The following is a 22,606-nucleotide window of genomic DNA, read 5'->3' as shown; positions in this document are numbered from 1 at the left end:
AAATGGAGGGTACACACCCATTCACATCGACAGAGCTGTAGTTGAGCGGGTCGAGAGCTTCAAGTTTTCTGTGTCCACATCACTAAGGATCTATCATGATCCACACACACCAACGCAGTTGTGAAGAGGGCAAGACAACACCTCTTCCCCCTTAAGAGGCTGAAAAGATTTGGCATGGGCCCCAGATCCTCACGTTTTTGGTTACTACATTGATTCCATATGTGTTATTTCATAGTTGTGATGTCTTCAGTATTAATGTACAATGTAGAAAATAGTACAAATAAAGGAAAACCCTTGAATGAGTATGTGTGTCCAAACCTTTGACTTCTGCTATATACAGTGCCTTGCAAAAGTATTCGGCCCCCTTGAACTTTGCGACCTTTTGCCACATTTCAGGCTTCAAACATAAAGATATTAAACTGTATTTTTTTTGTGAAGAATCAACAACAAGTGGGACACAATCATGAAGTGGAACGACATTTATTGGATATTTCAAACTTTTTTAACAAATCAAAAACTGAAAAATTGGGCGTGCAAAATTATTCAGCCCCTTTACTTTCAGTGCAGCAAACTTTCTCCAGAAGTTCAGTGAGGATCTCTGAATGATCCAATGTTGACCTAAATGACTAATGATGATACATACAATCCACCTGTGTGTAATACTTTCGCAAGGCACTGTATGTACAGTTGAAGTCAGAAGTTTACATACACTTAGGTTGGAGTCATTAAAACTCATTTTTCAATCACTCCACACATTTCTTGTGAACAAACCATAGTTTTGGCATGTCGGTTAGGACATCTACTTTGTGCATGACACAAGTCATTTTTCCAACAATTGTTTAGATTATTTCACTGTATCACAATTCCAGTGGCTCAGAAGTTTACATACACAAAGTTGACTGTGCCTTTATACAACTTGGAAAATTCCAGAAAATTATGGCATTTCTTTAGAAGCTTCTGATAGGCTAATTGACATTATTTTAGTAAATTAGAGGTGTACCTGTGGATGTATTTCAAGGTCTACCTTCAAACTCAGTGCCTCTTTGCTTGACATCATGGGAAAATCAAAAGAAATCAGCCAAGACCTCAGAAAAAAATTTGGTTCATCCTTGGAGCAATTTCCAAATGCCTGAAGGTACCACATTCATCTGTACAAACAATAGTACGCAAGTATAATAAACACCATGTGACCACGCAGCCGTCATACCACTCAGGAAGGAGACGCCTTCTGTCTCCTAGAGATTAACATATTTTGGTGCGAAAACTGCAAATCAATCCCAGAACAACAGCAAAGGTCCTTGTGAAGATGCTGGAGGAAACAGGTACAAAAGTATCTATATCCACAGTAAAACAAGTCCTATATCAACATAATCTGAAAGGCCGCTCAGCAAGGAAAAAGCCACTGCTCCAAAACCGCCATAAAAAAGCCAGACAACGGTTTGCAACTGCACATCGGGACAAAATCGTACTTTTTGGAGAAATGTCCTTTGGTCTGATGAAACAAAAATAGAACTGTTTGGCCATAATGACCATTGTTATGTTTGGAGGAAAAAGCCGAAGAATACCATCCCAACCATAAAGCACGGGGGTGGCAGCATCATGTTATGAGGGTGCTTTGCTGCAGGTGCGACTGGCGCACTTCACAAAATAGATGGCATCATGAGGGAGGATAATTATGTGGATATATTGATGCAACATCTCAAGACATCAGCAAGGAAGTTAAAGCTTGGTCATAAATGGGTCTTCCAAATGAACATTGACCCCAAGCATACTTCCAAAGTTGTGGCAAAATGGCTTAAGGACAACAAAGTTAAGGTATTGGAGGGACCATCACAAAGCCCTGACCTCAATCCTATAGAGCATTTGTGGACAGAACTGAAAAAGTGTGTGTGAGCAAGAAGGCCTACAAACCTGACTCAGTTACACCAGCTCTGTCAGGAGGAATGGGCCAAAATTCACCCAACTTATTGTGGGAAGCTTGTGGAAGGCTACCCGAAACATTTGACCCAAGTTAAACAATTTAAAGGCGATGCTACCAAATATTATTTGAGTGTATGTAAACTTCTGACCCACTGGGAATGTGATGAAAGAAAAAAAAGCTGAAATAAATCATTCTCGCTCCTATTATTCTGACATTTCACATTCTTAAAATAAAGTGGTGATCCTAACTGACCTAAGACAGGGAATCTTTACTAGGATTATATGTCAGGAAGTGTGAAAAACCGAGTTTAAATGTATTTGGCTAAGGTGTATGTAAACTTCCGACTTCCACTGTACATGTTGGTGTTTATAGACATTATGGACAGTATATGAATATACAACGTGTGAACAGCAGTAGTTATAAAGTATAGGATGGGCCTTGACTAGAATTCAGTAAATACATATGAAGTGGGTAAAGCAGTATGTAAACATTATTAAAGTGACCATTGTTCAATGACTCTGTAAGGTGCAGGGTTGAGTACAGTGTGTTTGCCGGCTAGTAACAACGACTAAAGTTGAGGGCAGGGTACTGGGCCAGCTAGTGGTGACTATTTAATAGTCTGATGGCTTGGAGCTGTTTTTTGGTCCCAAATTTGATGCACCTGAACTGTCTCCGCCTTCTAGATGGTAGCGGGGTGAACAGGCCGTGGCTCGGGTTGCTGAAGTCCTTGATGATCTTCGTGTCCTTCCTGTGATACTGGGTGCTGTAGATGTACTGCAGGGCAGGCGGTGTGCCCCCAGTGATGCGTTGGACTGACCACACTATCCTCTGGAGAGCCCTGCGGTTTCGACCAGTGCAGTTCCCGAACCAGGCGGTGATACAGCCCAGTAGGATGCTCTCAATGGTGCAACGGTAGAAGATTGTGAGGGTCTTTTATTTTTATTTTTTAACCTTGATTTAACGAGGCAAGCCAGTTAAGAACACATTCTTACTTACAATGATGGCCTACGCCGGGAAAACACTAACTTGGATGACGCTGGATCGTCCTATGGGGCTCCCAATCATGGCTGGTTGTGATACAGCCTGGAATCTAACCAGGTTCTCTAGTGACGCATCTAGCATGGAGATGCAGTGCCTTAGATCGCTGCGCCACTTGGGAGGTCTTAGAGGTCTTAGGGATCAAGCTGAATTTCTTCAGCCTTCTGAGGTTGAATAGTCTTTGTGGACCATTTCAGGTTGTCAATGATGTGCACGCCGAGAAACTTGACGCTTTTCACCTTCTACACTGCGGTCCCGTCGGTGTGCATGGATGCATGCTTCCTCCTGCTGTCTCCTGAAGTTCACTATCAGCACCTTCATTTTGTGGACTTTGAGTGAGCTGTGCCATCAGAGACTCTGGGTTCGCGCCCAGACTCTGTCGTAACCGGCCGCAACCGGGAGGTCCGTGGGGCGACGCACAATTGGCCTAGCATCGTCCGGGTTAGGAAGGGGCAGTAGGGATGTCCTTGTCTCATCGCGCACCAGCGACTCCTGTGGTGGGCCGGGCGCAGTGCGTGCTAACCAAGGTTGCCAGGTGCACAGTGTTTCCTCCGACACATTGGTGCGGCTGGCTTCTGGGTTGGATGTGCGCTGTGTTAAGAAGCAGTGCGGCTTGGTTGGGTTGTGTATTGGAGGACGCATGACTTTCAACCTTTGTCTCTCCTGAGCCCGTATGGGAGTTGTAGCGATGAGACAAGATAGTAGCTATTATTGGATACCACAAAATTGGGGAGAAAAAGGGGTAAAATTAAAATTAAAATAAAAAAGAGGTGAAAATGATTTAAATGTACTTAAGGCCATGTATGATTTAAATATTATAGTCTTGTGAATCTGTCATGAATACACTGTATATAATAGCTTTATTGAAAATAGGAACTATGGGAGAAATGGACAAATACAGATTGTTTTCAAGATGCCCTTGTCTTAAAGTTGAACCTTGGATAGCTCTGTACTATAATAGCCAATAAACAGTCAATTCAAAATATTGTATTCAGTTCTTTTGAAATAACCAACATTTTCTGCATCATATTGAGACAAAATAAAAAAAGACGTAGGCCAAATGGATTTTGTGATGTTGTTCTATATAAATGTGGTCCAAATATGATAATCATTTTTGTTTTCAGACGTTTTCCGTTGGTAGGCCTGCCCATGTGTCTACTCACTCGGAAAGCCTGCTCACTCATGTCAATACCAAATCTGATAATTGTGACATGATTGAACTGGAATGACGTGAATAATGATGATGATGGTGAGAGCCCAGTATAGACTAACCCTTTAATCATAGGCTGTTACTTTGTGTCACTAAAATCACAATGTTTCACTTTCTATAATCAGGTGAAAATTTATTTTTTTAATTGAAACGTCCAAATGTCTGCATTTTACCAGATCCATTTTTTTCTATTTTTATAACTGATAAAAATTCAATATGCAATTGCCTATAGATAATATTCTGGCCATAGGAAAACTGCTTTTTAAGGCCATATAAAGACCAATGCATAAATGAATGAAAAGCAGCAAACAGATACAACATTGTTTCACACTCTTTAATTTAATTTAATTTATCCGTTATTTTACCAGGTAAGTTGACTGAGAACACGTTCTCATTTACAGCAACGACCTGGGGAATAGTTACAGGGGAGAGGAGGGGGATGAATGAGCCAATTGTAAACTGGGGATTATTAGGTGACCATGATGGTTTGAGGGCCAGACTGGGAATTTAGCCAGGACACCGGGGTTAACACCCCTACTCTTACGATAAGTGCCATGGGATCTTTAATGACCTTAGAGAGTCAGGACACCCGTTTAACGTTCCATCCGAAAGACGGCACCCTACACAGGGCAGTGTCCCCAATCACTGCCCTGGGGCATTAATAAAAGACAAACAGAAACAGGCAATAGGCTAAAGAGCTGGCTTCACAGTTTCCCCACCAAATAGGCCTACCAGGAAACTCGACGTACAGTATCATGACGACATTGAGCGCCCGATGGAGTCTGTGCGATGTGTAGTAACTTCCACAAAAAGTTTTGCTCAACAAAAAGACACGTAAGGCCTCTTTGTCCTTAAAGCCATGGAAGGACGTCTCAAAGGCACCTCTCTTTTCTCTCCTCTTCTCCCCCACATCACATGAGCATAATTCACCTGCGCCTGCCCTTAGTTAGCAGCTTGCCACTCACACGCCGCGACTCACGGAGACCCGGAGGTCGAAAGTGCCCACCTTACGTCAGTATTAAGATTCCCCTGACAACCCCGCCGCGTCCCACACGCTTCGTCACGTTAATGCAGTCATGACGAAGCAGTGGCATTGTGCGGTGTTGAATATGGGGGAGGGTTGGCTACATGACAAGATAGAAAGGACAACAATACTTTATGCAGGGCCTTCATAAAACGAACTAGTCAGACTGGCAGACGTGTGTGTGTGTGTGTGTGTGTGTGTGTGTGTGTGTGTGTGTGTGTGTGTGTGTGTGTGTGTGTGTGTGTGTGTGTGTGTGTGTGTGTGTGTGTGTGTGTGTGTGTGTGTGTGTGTGTGTGTGTGTGTGTGTGTGTACTTACGGCTTTCCATGGCAAGGATAGTGAGGTTGTGGACAGAGTTGACCTCTCGATCCAGGGGTTTGGCTGTGCTTATGACCCCACTCAGAGCGTCCACGTTGAAGAAACGCTCCAGGTCTGTGTTTCTGTCTATGGAGTACCTGGAGACAGACAGAGGCAGGCAGGGAGACAGGCAGAATGACAGACACACAGTCAGACACGTAGCTATGATGAGGTATTTTCCTTTTGAAGAAAGTTCTAATGATTTTACATGTAATAATTTCTCTCTTTAAACATTTCTGAAGGAATAAGAACTTTCCACCTTCCAAAGTTGTCAAATTAACTATTTTAAAGTGCTTCTGGTTTCAGTACATTCAGTACATTATTGAGCTGTGTCAACAAGTGCAATTTTGCCATTTTCTTATAAATGTTTAACGCTAGATTAAACGATCATGATGTTGAACTATGAAAGAGAGGTTTCTGCAACCTTTAGATTTTGACGAGAACTGCTCTCAATCAAAGTTTTTAAGGTAGAAATGTGAAATTGGACAGCAATACATTAATGCTGAACACAGAACAAACACTATCAATTTCTATACAGCAGCTTATATTTCTGGAAAAAAAGACAACTTCAATTAGCTGGTATCCAAAGGGTATTATTCAATGTAATTTGACTCTTGTGGCTGCATTAGTTCCACAATAATTCTAATTTGAACAGAGGTAGGGCCATATTATTGCAGGCGCTGAAAGCCTCCACAGCAGCAAAAAGAGGCAATTTACACCCACAATGGCGGTGTAATTAGATTTTCTGATTAAGATTACTAACAATCCTAACGCCCCGAGCATGAATACTACCACACAACACTTTTATTTTCAATTAATGCGTAATGAGAGGGAGTCTCATGAGTGACATGGGGCAGATTGCCTTTCTGAGTGGTTGTGTTGTGTTATAAATGCAATGGAGCTGGTACAAACTGTTGACCCTCCTGGGGGAATGCCCTTTGCTCATTTTAGATGGCATTTCACTTTTACAAATGTTGCAGTCCCTCGAACGCACGACATCTGGCTTCTGTGCATGTCGCACAGTCACAGAGGGAGTTTAGAACTCTGTCAGTGAGGTGCTATTGAGGCACTGGAACGTGAACGTGTATTTACAGTACTGCTCAAAAGGTGTTTGGTCCTCCTGTCAACCTGCTGTGGCAACATGCTGAAAGAAATGGGTTATATGGCTTGAATTCGCCACTCTGTTGCATGGGGGCGAAGTTATTTTAAGAAACAGCGGCCACTTGGGAAAATGGCTGGGACAACGCATATAATAACTGGAGAGCTGGGTTCTACCTGATGGCACTGTTGGAGGAGTCAGGGTCGTGAGCGGAGACCCTCCCGATGGAGATGCCCACTCTGGCGTCCTCGGAGACCACCATCTTGCTAAGCTGTGTGGAGAACACAGGCGGCTCGTTCACGTCTTCCACCGTCACCTTGACCGACGTGGTGTCGCTGAACGAACCCAGGTGCACAAACGCAGGGTCGATATTCCGATTGGTGGCTTCGATTCGCAGGTTAAAGCTGTTCTTGGTCTCAAAGTCTAAAGGCTGAGACATACATAAAGTAAACAGACAAAACAAAAATTGAAATTAAAAGCTATTTCACATTTCTTAAAAAAGAAATTGACAGTAACCTTCCGGTCAAGGTGGAGCCCATCCTAATTGGCTGTATTCTAAGCACACTGCACGTGCCACATTTGCTGTAAATGGCGAGGGCAAAGCCATAAAGATATTTGTATGTGCATCGCTCATGGCAACATGGCCTTGCGCTACACCAGTAGATTGAAGAAATGCTGGCGCTAGAGTCCAACGACCCTATGCAATCTTGCACATAATCAGACTCTCTATCACAAATATATTTTTCATCCAGACGTTTTATATTGACTTACTGTGTAGTGTGAAAGCAAACTATTGATTGTGAGAAAAGGCACACAACACATCACAGTGAAAGGCATTTCTAAATAATGGTGTTTAGAAGATATGTTGTCATCTGTTTGGCTTATTGGGCGCACAGTTGTAGCCCTATAATATAGGAGGGCCATTGATGTGACACATTTATTGTCTGTGTTTATTGTCTGCATGACTTTCCACTCTGTGGCACTCGTCTATGATCGGTGACGGCGAAAACAAACAAAAGATCAGATTGGACCCTGTGACAAAGCTGGCTTGGGGCCACAGCCTATAAGGATACAGCATGTGTACCTTTTGAAGGATGATGACGCCCTCTTGCGTGTCCTCGTCTGTAGTGATGTTGAACACCCCAGGCCCGTCCTCCATGATCCTATACTCCATCTCTGCATTGGGGCCTATGTCATTGTCCAGAGCCTTGACCCTGGCCACCACGGACGCCACGGGCAAGGACTCCAGCACCATGTACTGATAGTTCTCTGGAGGAAAGAGAAGTAGTAGTTCGAGATGAGGTGGTTTTCTTACTCCTTAGCCGTTCAGATTCATAGTGCACTACAGCTGCCTTTGAGTTCCCTCTCTCACAATGAGTGGTCACACTACAAAGTAATGGTCCAGGACGAGTTTTATCCAAATATATGAGGAAATAGTGACAATAATATTAAATGACTAGTTTTACATTCAAGACATTTATGGTGCAGAGGGCAAATATATTTTTTATTGAACCTTAACATTTTTATAACAATTGAGTTGTTTGTGTTCATATGAAAATGTATTACGTATGCTGACCACTCCACTCTACATGAAACAGAATATCTCTTGACCAAAGTGAATGGGAGAACCTGCGGAATATGCTTCGGTGGGATGAAATGTTCACTGGAAGATTCTATTACAAGCAAACTCTTCCATTGTGCTCCCGGTGTCTTTGTCTGCACCTCCCTGACATAAAGCACTCTCATAAGAAAAAAAGGAGGGAATCATATAAATAATCATAATCTCCCCAATCACCATGACGGAGCTCATTACCAGATCTTTCCGTGTTTCTCACCCCAGTGGTTCCCGACATCGCGCTCCAAATGCTAATCTGCTTGACATTGTTTGCCGCTGTGTAATCTTTGTAATGGCTTTTTAATTCGCTGTGGAAGACCCCCAAAAATGCCTTTCTTCCCCTCCCTTCGTACCGTGTATGCCCCTCTTTGCCCCCTGGTAACCGCCCCTCCTCTCTGTCCTTGTGCCTCCAGCCTTCACTTCCCTCCTCTTCTCTCCTCCAAGGGCTAGTGCTTCTAGACTATCAGCTGTGGTGCTCTGTCATACTCTATTGATTCTGACCTATGACCTTGGGTGGGAGGTGGGGGGGATACAGATGGGGTGGGGGTGACTTCACACCCAACCTGGTCCCAAAGCATCTTTCTTCCCAGCACACGCAGCAAAACAGCGCTGGGTTAAAGCGGCATTGACGATTTGTTGTGCAAACTTGAACCTGCCCCCCCCTCCGGGTTCCAGCAAATTGACTTGACTTCATGGCAGTCCAGCAGTGAGTGTAACAGCCTAGGCAGCGGTGGTCGGTGGGACTATCAGCGGTAAAGCAATTGCCAGGGCCACAGATTATCATGAGAAGCACCTCATGCCTTTGAATCCCAACGCCTGGCCAGGAACCCATTAGCGCGCCGTGAAATAGGCTGATGACAAAAAAAAATGGAGCCTGATTGATCCTGGTATCCATGTTTGCAGAAATCCCTCAACTCTGATGTGGAGTGAGGGGAGCGGGAGAAAGGTTTATACCTTCTAGGGCAAACTGCATTTGAAGCCTTTGACCATTAGTCAGAAAGAGGCAGTGAACCCACGACGAACAGCAAAATTACGCATACGCTTGAAAGGGGTACTGTAGTTGAATGAATCTGCAATATCAAGCATAGACTACATTTTCACCCAAAGCTTTCTCCCCTACTGTACGCGTCTGCCATTGTGAACGAGAGTGATTGCAGAGATTTATGTCAAACCTCCACCATAGTGAGACTGCAATGACAGTGAATGGAGGGGTTTAGGGCTTTGTCTGAGGGAAATAGATAGAGGGCATGTCGTCAGATTTAGTGACGAACAAAGCATATAGGACTCTTACTACGAGAGAAGCGTGGCGGGTTGTCATTGACATCAGTGAGGGTGACCGTGACAGAGGTGGTGCCGGAGAGGCCGCCCATCTGGCCCACCATGTCTTTAGCCTGGATGACCAACACGTACTGGTCCTTCACCTCTCGGTCCATGTTGGGCAGTGCCGTCCGGACGACGCCTGGAGAGGAGAGAGAGGGAGAGAGAGAGAATGGGATGACAGGAAAGAAGAGAAAGGGATGATAAGAGTAGAAGATAAGAGTGAAAAGGGAGAGGGGATGATGGGAGAGGAGAGAGAGAGAGATAGATAGATTGCAAGGGATGACAAGAGTGGATAGAGAGGCGGGACATGAGAGGAGATTGAGGGATAACAGGAGTAGAGAGTAAGCGAGAAAGAAAGCTTGATAAGAGAAAGAGAGAGAGAGAGAGAGAGAGAGAGAGAGAGAGAGAGAGAGAGAGAGATGACAGGTGAGGAGAGGGAGAGAGGGATGACAGGAGCAGAGAAAAAAAGCAAATGCCTCCAAAGATGCCTAACTCTTGCTTGAAAATAAGTTGTTATGCACTTGTTTATCTGGGTTATTGGCACTGCTGCACCTGTTGATGGTTCCCTTTTGTGTGAAGAAACATGGACTTAAAGTGTCAAACAATCTTAACCTTTTGTGTCCAATCCGAACACTAAAGTGAAAACACTTCTATGGTCAACTTTATATACTATCTCTCTGTAGGTGCTGAGAAAAATGTTATCTATAGCAAAGGCCTGTGGCCCTATGCAGTTGCTTAATGGTAATTGCTTTTGAAAGAATACACCAATGTATGAAATGGAAATCAGCATTTTATCTCCTGACTCTAAAGATGAAAATCGTAATAATCCCACAAAATTACCACAAATCTTTAATGGCAAAAAGTCCTAATCATTATAAGGCAATTACTGTTGCATTCATGGTTAATGACTTACAGCTCAGAATAAAAAATTAAAAGGCACTTATTGGGGATTCCTACGGAACATGGAAGATTACTCATTAAGTAGCTAGCTCAGGAAGCCAAGAAAAACAGTTTGGATCACGTAGGTTTGCTTGCTCTCTCTAAGTTTTTTTTCATTAATGAGAATTACGGAGAATTTGGAGAGATTCTCGAGAGGTATTACTGTAATGTAAACATAAGTATTTGTCACGTCTTGAGAGGGGTAAACTTTCTATGAGATGGGTAAACTTTCATGTTTGATTTGCTCGCGTTATTAGCTGGCATAGCTAGCTAGCTGTGTTTTTGTCATGCAAGCTACACTTAATGCATGTATGATCGAGAACATAAACCTAACATCTAGCTAATATGTTTTAGTGGAAAGGTTTCATTTGAATTTTTCAAGCTTACTGACTAGTCATTAGCTACTGTGATGCTGATATTTACAGTAAATTTGGAGCTGCAGAGCAAGAATGTCACATTTCCATCCACAACGAAAGGTACAGTAAGGCAAGTATGTAATGTAAATTGCAAAGTGTATGTACATACTGTATGTCAATTGAAATCTCGTCGCGCTGCGTCTCCTTAAATGTTTGTCAATGAGAATAGCCCCTAAGTCTCTCTCTCTGAGGTTGATACAGAATTAACTAATCAAATAATCTTGGGGATGAAGTCAGCCTGAGTTAATTTTGGTTTATTGCAATCTGTTAAGTCAAGATACATTGCATTTGTCATGTAAGTGTGATACACTGTGACTCTTACAAAAAATAAGAAAAACTGGGTAGCCTTTTCAACCCCTCTTCAGTTTTCATTCCCGAAATATGAGTTTTTAATTAGACTTTGGTGAATATTAAATAATCAAACTGAGTGGTTATGGGCTGAATCAAACTCCCACTTAATCAAACATTGATATCAATGGGATATGCGAGAAATGTATAATTCACATAAGCACATCTCAGGGGACTTGACCTTAAGAGACCTTAATAAAATAGAAGACCAGAGGATGACAATGTTGAAAAAACGGTATCTGTGTGTTCTGGACAAAATTTGATCATAACTACTCAAGAACTAGGCACAAATTCTTGCCATGTATGATCCAAACATTGAGTTTGAGTTTGAGTTTATTTTATTTTTACAGGGACAGTGCACATTAATCAACATTTCAGTAAAAGTGCCGGTTTTAGCCAGCCGGCTAATTTTCAACCGCAGTCTCTGGGCAGGTTGTTAAAAACAATTACAATATAGACAATAGCAACATACGACAAGCAAGACATAGCATACAGACAGAGCAACATAGGACAAGCAAGACGTAGCATACAGACATAGCAACATAGAACAAAAAGCAGCAAGACAAAATTCATAAAAGCAACAAAGTGTTTCCACACCTCACAAGCGACAGACAACAGATAACATGGAAAGCGGCAACACACAGCTAGGGACCATGTTCACAAATCTGATTGACCTTTAGCCATGTCTTCAAGCATTTTGTGAAAGTGTGATATGTGGTGCAGTTATATGTGTCTGATGGCAGTGTATTCCAGACATGGGAAGCTCTCACAGAGAAAACGGATTTACTAAAGGTGCTTTTCCTTAAGGGAACTATACAGTCACCTCTCATGGCAGACCTTGTGAATCTGCTGCCATATGTTGGGGTTTTCTGTTTAACAAAAATACTGAGGGGGGGCAGGCCATTTAGGATCTTGAATACAAGACATGCGTCGGTGTATTGCACAAGATGATCCCAACTCAGGAGCTCATGCTTTCTGAGGATGTAACAGTGATGATGGCTATTGGGCTTCCTATCAAGCACTTTGAGAGCCTGTTTGTAGACAGACTGAATTGGTCTTAATGTTGTACAGCAAGATTGGGCCCAACTAGTCAAGCAGTATGTTAAGTGGGGAGTATCATAGATTTGAAGTACAGTTTTGCTACCTCTGTAGTCATACAATTTCGTATAAATCGGAAATTAGCTACGTTGAATTTGGTTATTTGAATTACCTTTTTCACATGCATTTCACATGTATTGATTTGGTTAAATCATGCAAATAATTTTGTAGTTGACTTAATGGGAAACTAAACTTTCTCTCTCTTTCCCTCTCAAATTCAGGTTAAGTCGAGTAATTACATATGCATTGGTTTGAAGACATGTTTTCCTAAAAATCCAGAGATTGCATAGATAGGTCCACTGGACTCTATTGTAAAGAATAGGACATTATTGCTATTGTCTTTGGAATGTACCTGTGTATCCACCCCTACACCTGATGACCACCCACAATCATACACCCTCTCACAGCAACATAGTGAACGCAGCCTGAAGACTTGACAAAAAGATGCATACATCTCACAAATGAAGCCTGGGTTCGCCGAGGAAAAACAGTGTTTCAAGGTATTTAGACCAACTGCCTGAACATTTGTTATACTTACAAATCAGATAGTCTGTTATTGGCCCAGTCGAAGTAAGTGACTCAATTAGCAACATTTTACGACGCTGTCTACCTCTCTATCTGAGGCCTCTGCCATGCTCTCGCCACAACATAATGACGGTCAATAAAGTCAAGTAGTAGCACAAACTAATGAATAGTGGGTGAAGCTTTCCTACTGGGAGAAAACCACAGCTGCCTCTTAGTCAATGCTTTGGTTCCCAGTTTAAGACGAGGAGTCAGAACATGTCAGTCGAGAAGCTGGTTTATTTTTAACGCCTGATGCCTTCATGTTTGTCAAAGCATCCGTCTATGGAGCTACTGTATGTGTGGATGTGTGGATTGGATACATCCATCTTCTCCTGTTCCTAGCTGTATCCCCCTTTCCTCCATCCATTCATCCATCCATCTATTCATAGATTCATCGGGTTTGCTGCTAGTTTCCCCCACTGTGTAACCTTGTAGCCAATTAAAGAGCATCAACAGTGCCCCAGTGTCAGCTGTTGTGACACCTGTGAACCCTGTTTGCTGACATGCATCAGAGAGCTTGCTTCAAGCCTTCAATCCAACAGAGGTCCCTCAAACCAGGCTAGGTACAAAACAAACAAAACTTTCCCTGTTCTCTCAACTCTATCTATCACTACCACCACAGAGACAGAAAACAATAAAGTTCTAACGTGAAAGAACAAAACCGTCTTAAAGAATTCTGGAGAAGAAGTTGTCTGTTAGAAAAAGTTGGCTAATGGCTACATTCAAACAACAACAACAACTTCAACAATGGCTTACCCCAAAAACTTGAAATGTAGCCCGTAAGAAAATATGTTAAGTGTGTGCAGCCAGCGGTAAACCAAGTGAATAATCTCACTAAACAAAGATAGGCTTCACATACAATTGATATACTTATTTAATATCAGCTCTGTGCATTGGTGCCCAAGAGATATAGGCTGTGGTTAATGATGCCATGAATCCTTATTCCAGCATGTGGGGGTAAAAAAAAAAATGCAATGTGTTTTCTCCTCCCAACGCCTGCCGCCCGCCTGGCCAGCAGCACACATATTTCTCACAGAGCGACAGTGCTAATCCGCACGGCTATGTCGCCAGGCTGTTGTTTGTCTGCTGGGTGCCAGCCCCCCTCGCTCTATATCTCTGTTGTGCTGCACCCGTGTCATTCCTGGGGAGAGGCGATGATTAAAATCCTTCTGTCGCTATCGCGGCATGGCCCCACATCGGCATCGCACCGTGACTCCCTCCGCCTCCGGTGCTGCCGAAGCAGACGCATTGTAGCCGCCGCACATTTATCTCGCTGTCTCCCTCTCCCCAGTGCTGGAGGCAGAGGGGTAGGCCACTCTCCCTGCAAAAAGACAGGGATCCTTGACATTCGTCTTGGGAGGAGGAAATAAAAGTGTGGGGACTGGAGCACTTTGCTAGGATAGGAAACCCTCTGGCCTACCATCCGTGTGGCTATGAAAGGTAATGATGAAGGCGATGGAAACTTAAATAAGAGTGGTGTGATTTCCTCAACCTCCGGGGGTCCACCTACACCCAATTGATCCATGTAAGATGCAAGAGGGGAAAAATACCATATACACTGGGAATAGTACAACCTCATAGAGAGGTTGTTGCCTTTTAGTTTGTTCATGAAAAGCCACCTTACAAATACTCTCTACATCCAACTTATCTTTTGAAAGATTCCAATCCAGAGCGTAGATACGTATTTCAATAACAATTTATCTCACTCAAACTGTGAAAGATACACAGATTGAACTGCTATCGGCTGAGGTTTCCTGGGCATCATTCTCCACCTTGACTATACGTGATACTGTAAATTTCACATATCTTGGTGGTCTGTGTGGTATAACATTAAACAATTATGTAACATTACGAGATGTAGATAACAGTGACTCATCTTCAGTAATATTACTGTTACATTTTAAAAATAAAAAAATAAAAAATAAAAAAAATTTGGGGGGGGGGGTGCTACTGTATATGAGAAATGTCATACATGTCAAATGCTCCAGACATCTCACACAGCAAAATCGCCAGTGTTCATATCCTGGTGTAAACAGTTTTGGTGTTGATGTGGTGTTACTTTATGAATGGGGTGAATGGCAGCTAGTGTTGCCAGTTTTACCTAGTGTTTCAGTGCAACATTTCTAGTGTTGATTCAGGTGCTAAACTAACTCTGTAAGTTTTAAATTAACACTCAATGGTGTAAAATAACCCCCTTGTTGGTGTTAATAACCAGTGTTATACCAAAACCAAGCACCTCAATATCATATTTCCCAGCATATTTTCACATCACTTTGCAAGCCAGCATAATGTGACTTGAAATAATTATGTGACTTTGGACTTTCTGAGTGGTTCAGCAGTCTAAGGCACTGCATGTCAGCGCAGCGGTCTAAGGCACTGCATCTCAGTGCAAGAGGCGTAACTGGTTCAAATCCAGGCTGTATCCAGCTGTGATTGGGAGTCCTGAAGGGCAGAGCACAATTGGCCCAGCGTCGTCCGGGTTTGGCCGGTGTAGGCTGTTATTGTAGATAAAAATGTGTTCTTAACTGACTTGCCTAGTTAAATGGAAAATAAATTGAAAGCCTGATTTTGGTTGTAAACTACGCGCTTCAGTCCACTGAATTATGTTAAAACTAGGCTCTCATAATAAGGCTTTATATATTGTGTTATATTATACTTTTTTATAACATATTTGCTTAGGAGCTCACTTTATGAAGACCACAGGACTGAATGCATCAACCAAGTCTCTGTCACTAACAAATAGGGTAATGGGTGGTGACTCTACAATTTACTCCAAAGGCATTATGGGAAAGCACAGCAATGATTTTCACTGCTACACAGCCAATACACATCTTTACATCTCTGTGTCACCAGAGGATTTAAGCTCCACGGATAAATTATTAGTTTACTGTATTATTGTATTATTGATTTAAATACTTGGATGGCTTGCAACTTCCTCCAGCTAAATCAAGGCAAGACCGAGGTATTTATTGTTGGAGTCAAAACACAGAAAGAGAATCTGTCCACACATTGTAATTCACGGCAATAAAGATAAAACACCAGGTAAAAAACCTAGGTGTTATTTTAGATTCTGAACTCCATTTCGAATCACACATTAGGAATGTGACCAATATATCTTTTTACCAGCTGAGGAACATTACCAAGGTGTGGCCATTTCTCTCTCAGGCTGATACAGAGAGACTCATCCATGCTTTTATTATAAGTAGGCTTGACCACTGTAATGCTCTCCTGTCTCGTCTACCCAAGAAAGCCACTGGTCAACTGCAAAACATACAGAATGCTGCAGCACGGGTACTGACCAAGACCAGAAGGAGAGCACATATTACACCGGTTTTAATGTCTCTGCACTGGCTGCCTGTGAGTTTTAGAATACATTTTAAGATTCTTCTATTGGTTTATAAATCAATCCACGATTGTGCTCCCCAATACATGTCAGACATGCTTTTAAGTTATGTACCCAGTAGGTCCCTCAGGTCTTCTGGAACTGGCCTTTTAACCATCCCAAAGCCTAGAAACAAGAGGTATGGAGAGGCAGCCATTGTTACTATGCCTCTGATATAGCCTGCCACTGAACCTGAGGGGGCCGAAACTGTGGACATATTTATAAGAGACTTCTTTTTTAGTCGTTCAGTTTTATTGTTATTCTTTTGTTTTTTATCCTCTTATGTTTGTTGTGTAGTAAATGTTTACGTTTTTATTTTCTTAATTTTATTCGTTTTTCCTGTGAAGCACATTGTGTTGCGTTCCATGTCTGAAATGTGCTGTAAAAATAAAGCTTGATTTGAATTTGATTTGAAATATGCAAATAACGCTGTACACTAAGCAATGTGTTCATTTAACACTGAAAGTGTGGATCCATATAGACATTTGACCAGTGTTAAATTGAACAATCTCAGTGTTGCTTTAACACTGTAGAAGGTATCAGTGAACACTGACCTAGTGTAAAAATGCAATACAAGTGTTAAACACCATTACCTTTAACACAGAGTTTGTGAAACATTTTAATGCCACTGGTGTTGGAAAGTATCTGTGTTAAAAGGGCAACACTTTGAAAAGTTGTAAATTCAACACTTTTTGCTGGTTGTCATATACACACTTCAAAAGTGTCAAATTGAAAACACACAGTGTTCAATTTACCAATCGAATTTTGCTGTGCAGGGGTGAGATAAAGGATTTTTGCCAAGGGTATCTCTTTCTGAGTATTATACCAAAGATAGAGCCAGGTTGTATTGTACATTACCTGGCAGAATGGTGGGAGGCCAGATTTATATCTACGCTGAGCTGTAATGTCCTCTAGTCACTGGAGTGGATAGTACAACAATGTCCCTGAGGTGATGCACAATTCTGTATGTGTGTGTGTGTGTGTGTGTGTGTGTGTGTGTGTGTGTGTGTGTGTGTGTGTGTGTGTGTGTGTGTGTGTGTGTGTGTGTGTGTGTGTGTGTGTGTGTGTGTGTGTGTGTGTGTGTGTGTGTGTGTGTGTGTGTGTGTGTGTGTGTGTGTGTGTGTGTGTGTGTGTGTGTGTGCGTGTGTGTGTGTGTGTGTGTGTGTGTGTGTGTGTGTGTGTGTGTGTGTGTGTGTGTGTGTGTGTGTGTGTGTGTGTGGGTGTCATGATTCGAACAGATTAGAGAACACCCACAGTAGAAAGCTCCCAAAAGGCCAGGCCAATATCTTAATCAGAACAGGATTACCGGGTTTCGGAACCATCTCTCAGGCTCAGTATCTGGTATATTAGCCCTGACATAGAATGAGATGAAAGAACAGGTGGAGAGCAGCTAGACTGGCCTTGGCCTTTTTCTTTATTTGAGCATTTTACATTTAATGAAATTATCTCCTTCCTCATGACCGGAGGAGCTGAAAGAGATGACGGTGAAGCTCTAAACGCTGTCATCGCAGAAGTAGCGCCTACGTCAAATTGAAATGCACGCAGGCCCGTCTTAAATATCCCCTTTAAACATAATTAATCCTCGCGTAGACGCCTGGCCTTTCCGCTCTCTCCCGTAGTGAGGACACGGAGGTCTGAGGCAAGCAGACATGGCTGGCATCGCTGATGTGCTTGAGTGCCCATCTCTGCCTCTAAGGTGTATGCAACTATGTGTGTGTGTGTGTGTGTGTGTGTGTGTGTGTGTGTGTGTGTGTGTGTGTGTGTGTGTGTGTGTGTGTGTGTGTGTGTGTGTGTGTGTGTGTGTGTGTGTGTGTGTGTGTGTGTGTGTGTGTGTGTGTGTGTGTACTTTCGTGTGAGTGTTGTGCAGGGAGGAGTGGATTATTAATCGTTGTTAGTCATGGTCCATTTCTACTAATGCCATTCAAAAATGCATAATGAGTATCATAACAAACAGTAGACAGACCAGACACTCATTCATAGCTACATTTATTCATTGAGTCTTTCATCAATTAACACTCACCCTTAACGCATTGCAGTGCACCGCCTTTCGATTTTCACCTTCAAACTCAAGTGTGCTATTTCCTGAGCTACATTACAAAATGGATGTTTAATAAGCCACCCTCACCCACAGCAAAGTATGTATTTTGCCAACTTTATACATTACATTTACAGCTTGGAAGTTATTGGAGCTATTCAGGGTTAACCACTTTTTTCCCCCAAGGGCACCTTGAGGATTCAATTTGGGATTAAGATGCCAAGTAAAGGGACTTGCTGGACAAAAGTGAGCCAGGATGCAAACCCTCCAAGTCCAGGTCACACGTGACGTTGTCCACCTCCCTGCCCACTACCCCTCAACCCCTTAATCGCTGGTGGTGCAGTGTTGCTGTGTAGCTAGAGATTAATGAGTGCCTTTCAGCTCAAGCACTTTGTCAAAGTCACCCTTTCACTAAGGCACAGTCTTTTTCAACAAATGAGTGTGATTAGTGGTTTACAGAGACATAGAAACAGTTTTCACCTTTGGCCTTTTTTTGTCACAGGTAGCTGCATTTAAATGGATTCATATTATTGTCAAACTAAGAACATGTCCAGTTATTCCATATGTTCTTTCTTAACCTGGCATGTAAGCCCATTTTATTTCCCCCTGCGCCAGACACAATGTGTATGATTCAGTTTTGCCGTATGTATTCCTCCATGTCGTGTCTGCAAATGTAAAGCGCATACAAATTCGGTTAAAATATGCAAAAGTTAAGGTGTCCCTCAAAAGACATTTGTGATCTCACTACACTGATTGCAAGAGACTGCACCACCAAGCTATACAGAATGTACCATTTCAAAACTTCTTACAATTACTGATAACAGTATTGACCAGCCTGGTAAACAACTTGGTTTATGAATATTTCCAAGAAAGAGAAGGCTCCTGTGGAGTTCTCTCACAGAAAACTTCACCGCAAAATCATGCAAAAAAAAATGACACATTGTCCGTCTCAAAAGCTTTTCCCCCTCAGGAGACTGAAAAGATTTGGCATGGGTCCCCAGATCCTCAAAAGGTTCTACAGCTGCACCATCGAGAGCATCCTGACAGCAACTGCTCGGCATCTGACCGTAAGGTGCAACAGCGGGTAGTGCGAACGGCCCAGTACATCACTGGGGCCAAACGTCCTGCCATCCAGGTCCTATACAATAGGTCCTGGATGGTCCTCTTCTACACTGTTGCTACTCGCTGTTCACCTCAACGAGCCTGTACCCCTGTACACAGACGGTGCTGGTTCCTCCTGTATATAGCCTCATTATTGTAATTCTTATTGTGTTGCATTTTATTATTACTTTTTATTTTAGCCTACTTGGTAAATATTTATATCTTCTTGAACTGCACTGTTGGTTAAGGGCTTGTAAGTAAACATTTCACGGTAAAGTCTACACTTGTTGTATTCGGCGCATGTGGCAAATACAGTTTGATTTGATTTGATTTGTCTGGCATTCAGGTGGGCCTTCGCGCTTCAGCAAACAAAGGAACAACAACAAAAATCAACTCTGAGGAAAACTTCAGCTTGACGTCAAAATGGATTAACAATGGATTAATGCTAACATAAATAATTCTCTACCTTTTTTTGTTGAATGCTCCAACTCCTTTCTGCCTCGAATTAGTCCTTTTGGAAGTTTTTCTTCATAAGACCTTCACATAGTGCATCTGGCTTTCCAGGGATTTAAAGAGCACCATTGGACCTCCTGAGTAGTACTTTTCTTTCAGTGACCTCTTCAGTAATCACAACCTCTTTAAAACAATATGAAAGATCACATTTAAAGATTTAAAGAGCCTACTTAGCTAATGAAACATGCATTATAGTTTGCTGCTATTAGCATGTGGGCTCCATTCTTTGAACTGGAGGAGTCTTATGAAATAACTATGCAGACGGAGTAATGGGCAGACATGCTGCTTAAACATTACTTAAGCAAATGTCGGCTCTCGTTCTGATTGGTATTGGTGTCACGAATTCCGACTTGAGACTTAATGCTGAGTTGAAGTGGTTTCGTTAACTTTGTTAAAGACCATTGTGAGGACGCATTCAAGTAATCAAATCTCTATCAATCTTGTTCCTCACACAGGCTTATGTGCCAGGCTTCACAGCATGGCTTGACTTGACAATGCTGCAAATGTCTACTAGTTTGAAAGCACTTCCTGAAACACATATCGTTTTGAATCAGAGGACTGGCTGGTTGCTATTTGCCCACCCAGTGTCATGGACTCTGTTATTCAAGACATATAAGCTAATTTTATCCAAAGTGCACGTTTCAAATTAGTTGTGACTCAAGGAACCCTGAATATCCTCAAGGAACCCCTGAATATCCTCAAGGAACCCCTGGAGGATCTCAAGGAACCCCTGGAGTTCCTAAAGGAACCATTGCTAGTCAAGGGTTCATATTTGCACCTTCACCTAGTTGAGGAGTTCTTGGTTGAACCTTTAATGGTTCAATGTATTAACAGGTTCCTGGAGGAAGCCTGGAGTAGAGGTGTGGCTAAGCAGGGGCGTGGCTTTAAGACGTTTTTGTGGGGGCCACCTGTTAGAGTAAATGTCATTCCTGTTCATCTGTTGTATTGTCATTACATTACATGTTAATGTTGAACACAGGTGTCTGAGTTCCTTAAGTGCCTATGCAAATACCAAAGTGGGAAAAGTTACCACTTTATTACAATATGTAGACAGCAATGTTAATAGCATTGATATTATATTAGAATATGCATAAATATTTACGCTAATGGGTGGTCAAACCTCTACAATATGTTATTAAAAAGGTTCCGGCTTGAACCTTTACATAGGGGTTCCTCAAGGAACTTTTTTTAACTGGAAAGGTTCCACCGTCGTGGCAACCCAAAAGTTTATTCCAGGCACCTTTACGTCTAAGATTGTATAGGAAAAAGTTTCCATTGATTTTAACAAGTCAGTGAGTTTCCTCAAAGACAAACTTATAAAACCTCAGCATGTAAGCAGATATCCCCTAGATGTGTTACTGGGAGAAAAAGATGGTGATAAGCCAAACATGAAGGAACTACCTGCAATTGTCTGTTTTCTTCCCAGTGCTTTGCATGAGGCCAGCGTTCCCCACAGCAGGGCAGTGGCTAATGAGCAAGAACAACCACCTCACATCCCAACATTGTTTGGCAGATCCTTTGCTGTATATTTGTTGAATGCTCAAAAAACTATTATTGTGTTTAGAGAAAATGTATGATAGCATACTGTTTCCTTTGTCTACAATTGCACCAAAATATGAAGAGTTGGGTGTCTAGTTTAGTTCATGTTGTATCTGCTACAATGTGAACTACGTAACTTTGGCAAAGTATGGAAACCGCTACAGTTTGATGTTATCTTGAACAAATATCGTCAACAATTCAATGAATAACATTTAGTGATACAGTATTTCTAGGGTCCAGAATGCACGGCCAACTCTTATTCCCAACAGTCAGCCCGCCTACCTGTTTTTGGGTCGACTGAGAAGTAAGGCTGTCCACTGATGATGCTGTAGACCACCCTGGCACTGTTCCCATATGTGGGGTCATCTGCATCTGTGGCCGCCACTTGGACCACCGTTGTTCCTGCACAGACAGCATCCAATTAGGTATTAAGACAACATCAACCATCTGTAGAGACACAGCTCTCACATCAACAGCATGCGTGACAGCATTTCTACAAGCTTACAAATGTCAATGTTATATATTCAGTATAAATCACACCTTATTCTATATAGGCTACAATCAGGAATGTACTGTAGTGCAGGGTAAACATACTACTTACTACTACTTCCCTGGTGTACCATAACATTTTATTCACTGGTGCATCAGTCTAAGTAACATTTTTTTTTAAATCCCCATCAAAATCTGTCAGGATTTCCATGAGAAATCCCAAAAATCGGTCTTCTCAAGAAAAATGTCTGTCGCATCTGAATGATTTCGCCCTCTCTATGGACTCTCACGGATATGATGGTCTTCTCCGTTTTGCTCTACGACCCCCACAAGTGTCACGGGACTCCTCTGAAGGTAACCAGTACCAGATTAAAAAGAATCTGGAAGTATGGAGGAAGTTTTGTGCCTACCCAAAAAATACTTTAAATATGTGTAAAAATGTATATATATATTTCTTGAGCTTTCTTATATCTCCAAGATAAAGGAAAGACCCTTCAAAATCTTATTCCACGTATGGAATCATGTAGTAACCAAAAAAGTGTTAAACATATATATTTCTTATTTAAGATTCTTCAAATGACAGCTTTGCACTCTCTTGG

The 22,606-nt window shown here is 42.2% G+C and overlaps 1 protein-coding gene across 1 annotated transcript in view; it reads right to left on the bottom strand.

Moving 5' to 3' along the window:
• Positions 1 to 22,606, bottom strand: part of LOC135538703 (cadherin-7-like) — a 128,336-nt gene that overhangs the window by 38,686 nt on the left and 67,044 nt on the right. The window contains exons 4-8 of the mRNA XM_064964606.1: positions 21,801 to 21,920; positions 9,555 to 9,722; positions 7,733 to 7,917; positions 6,825 to 7,078; positions 5,511 to 5,647 (exon numbers count right to left, since the gene is read on the bottom strand). Of these exons, the coding sequence (XP_064820678.1) occupies positions 5,511 to 5,647; positions 6,825 to 7,078; positions 7,733 to 7,917; positions 9,555 to 9,722; positions 21,801 to 21,920 (864 nt within the window). The remainder of the gene's footprint in view (positions 1 to 5,510; positions 5,648 to 6,824; positions 7,079 to 7,732; positions 7,918 to 9,554; positions 9,723 to 21,800; positions 21,921 to 22,606) is intronic.

The sequence above is a fragment of the Oncorhynchus masou genome, unplaced genomic scaffold (genome assembly GCF_036934945.1).
Source record: "Oncorhynchus masou masou isolate Uvic2021 unplaced genomic scaffold, UVic_Omas_1.1 unplaced_scaffold_2___fragment_2___debris, whole genome shotgun sequence".
Lineage (NCBI taxonomy): Eukaryota > Metazoa > Chordata > Actinopteri > Salmoniformes > Salmonidae > Oncorhynchus > Oncorhynchus masou.
Note: the sequence above shows the minus strand (reverse complement) of the source record. Positions and strands in the feature narration are given on the sequence as shown.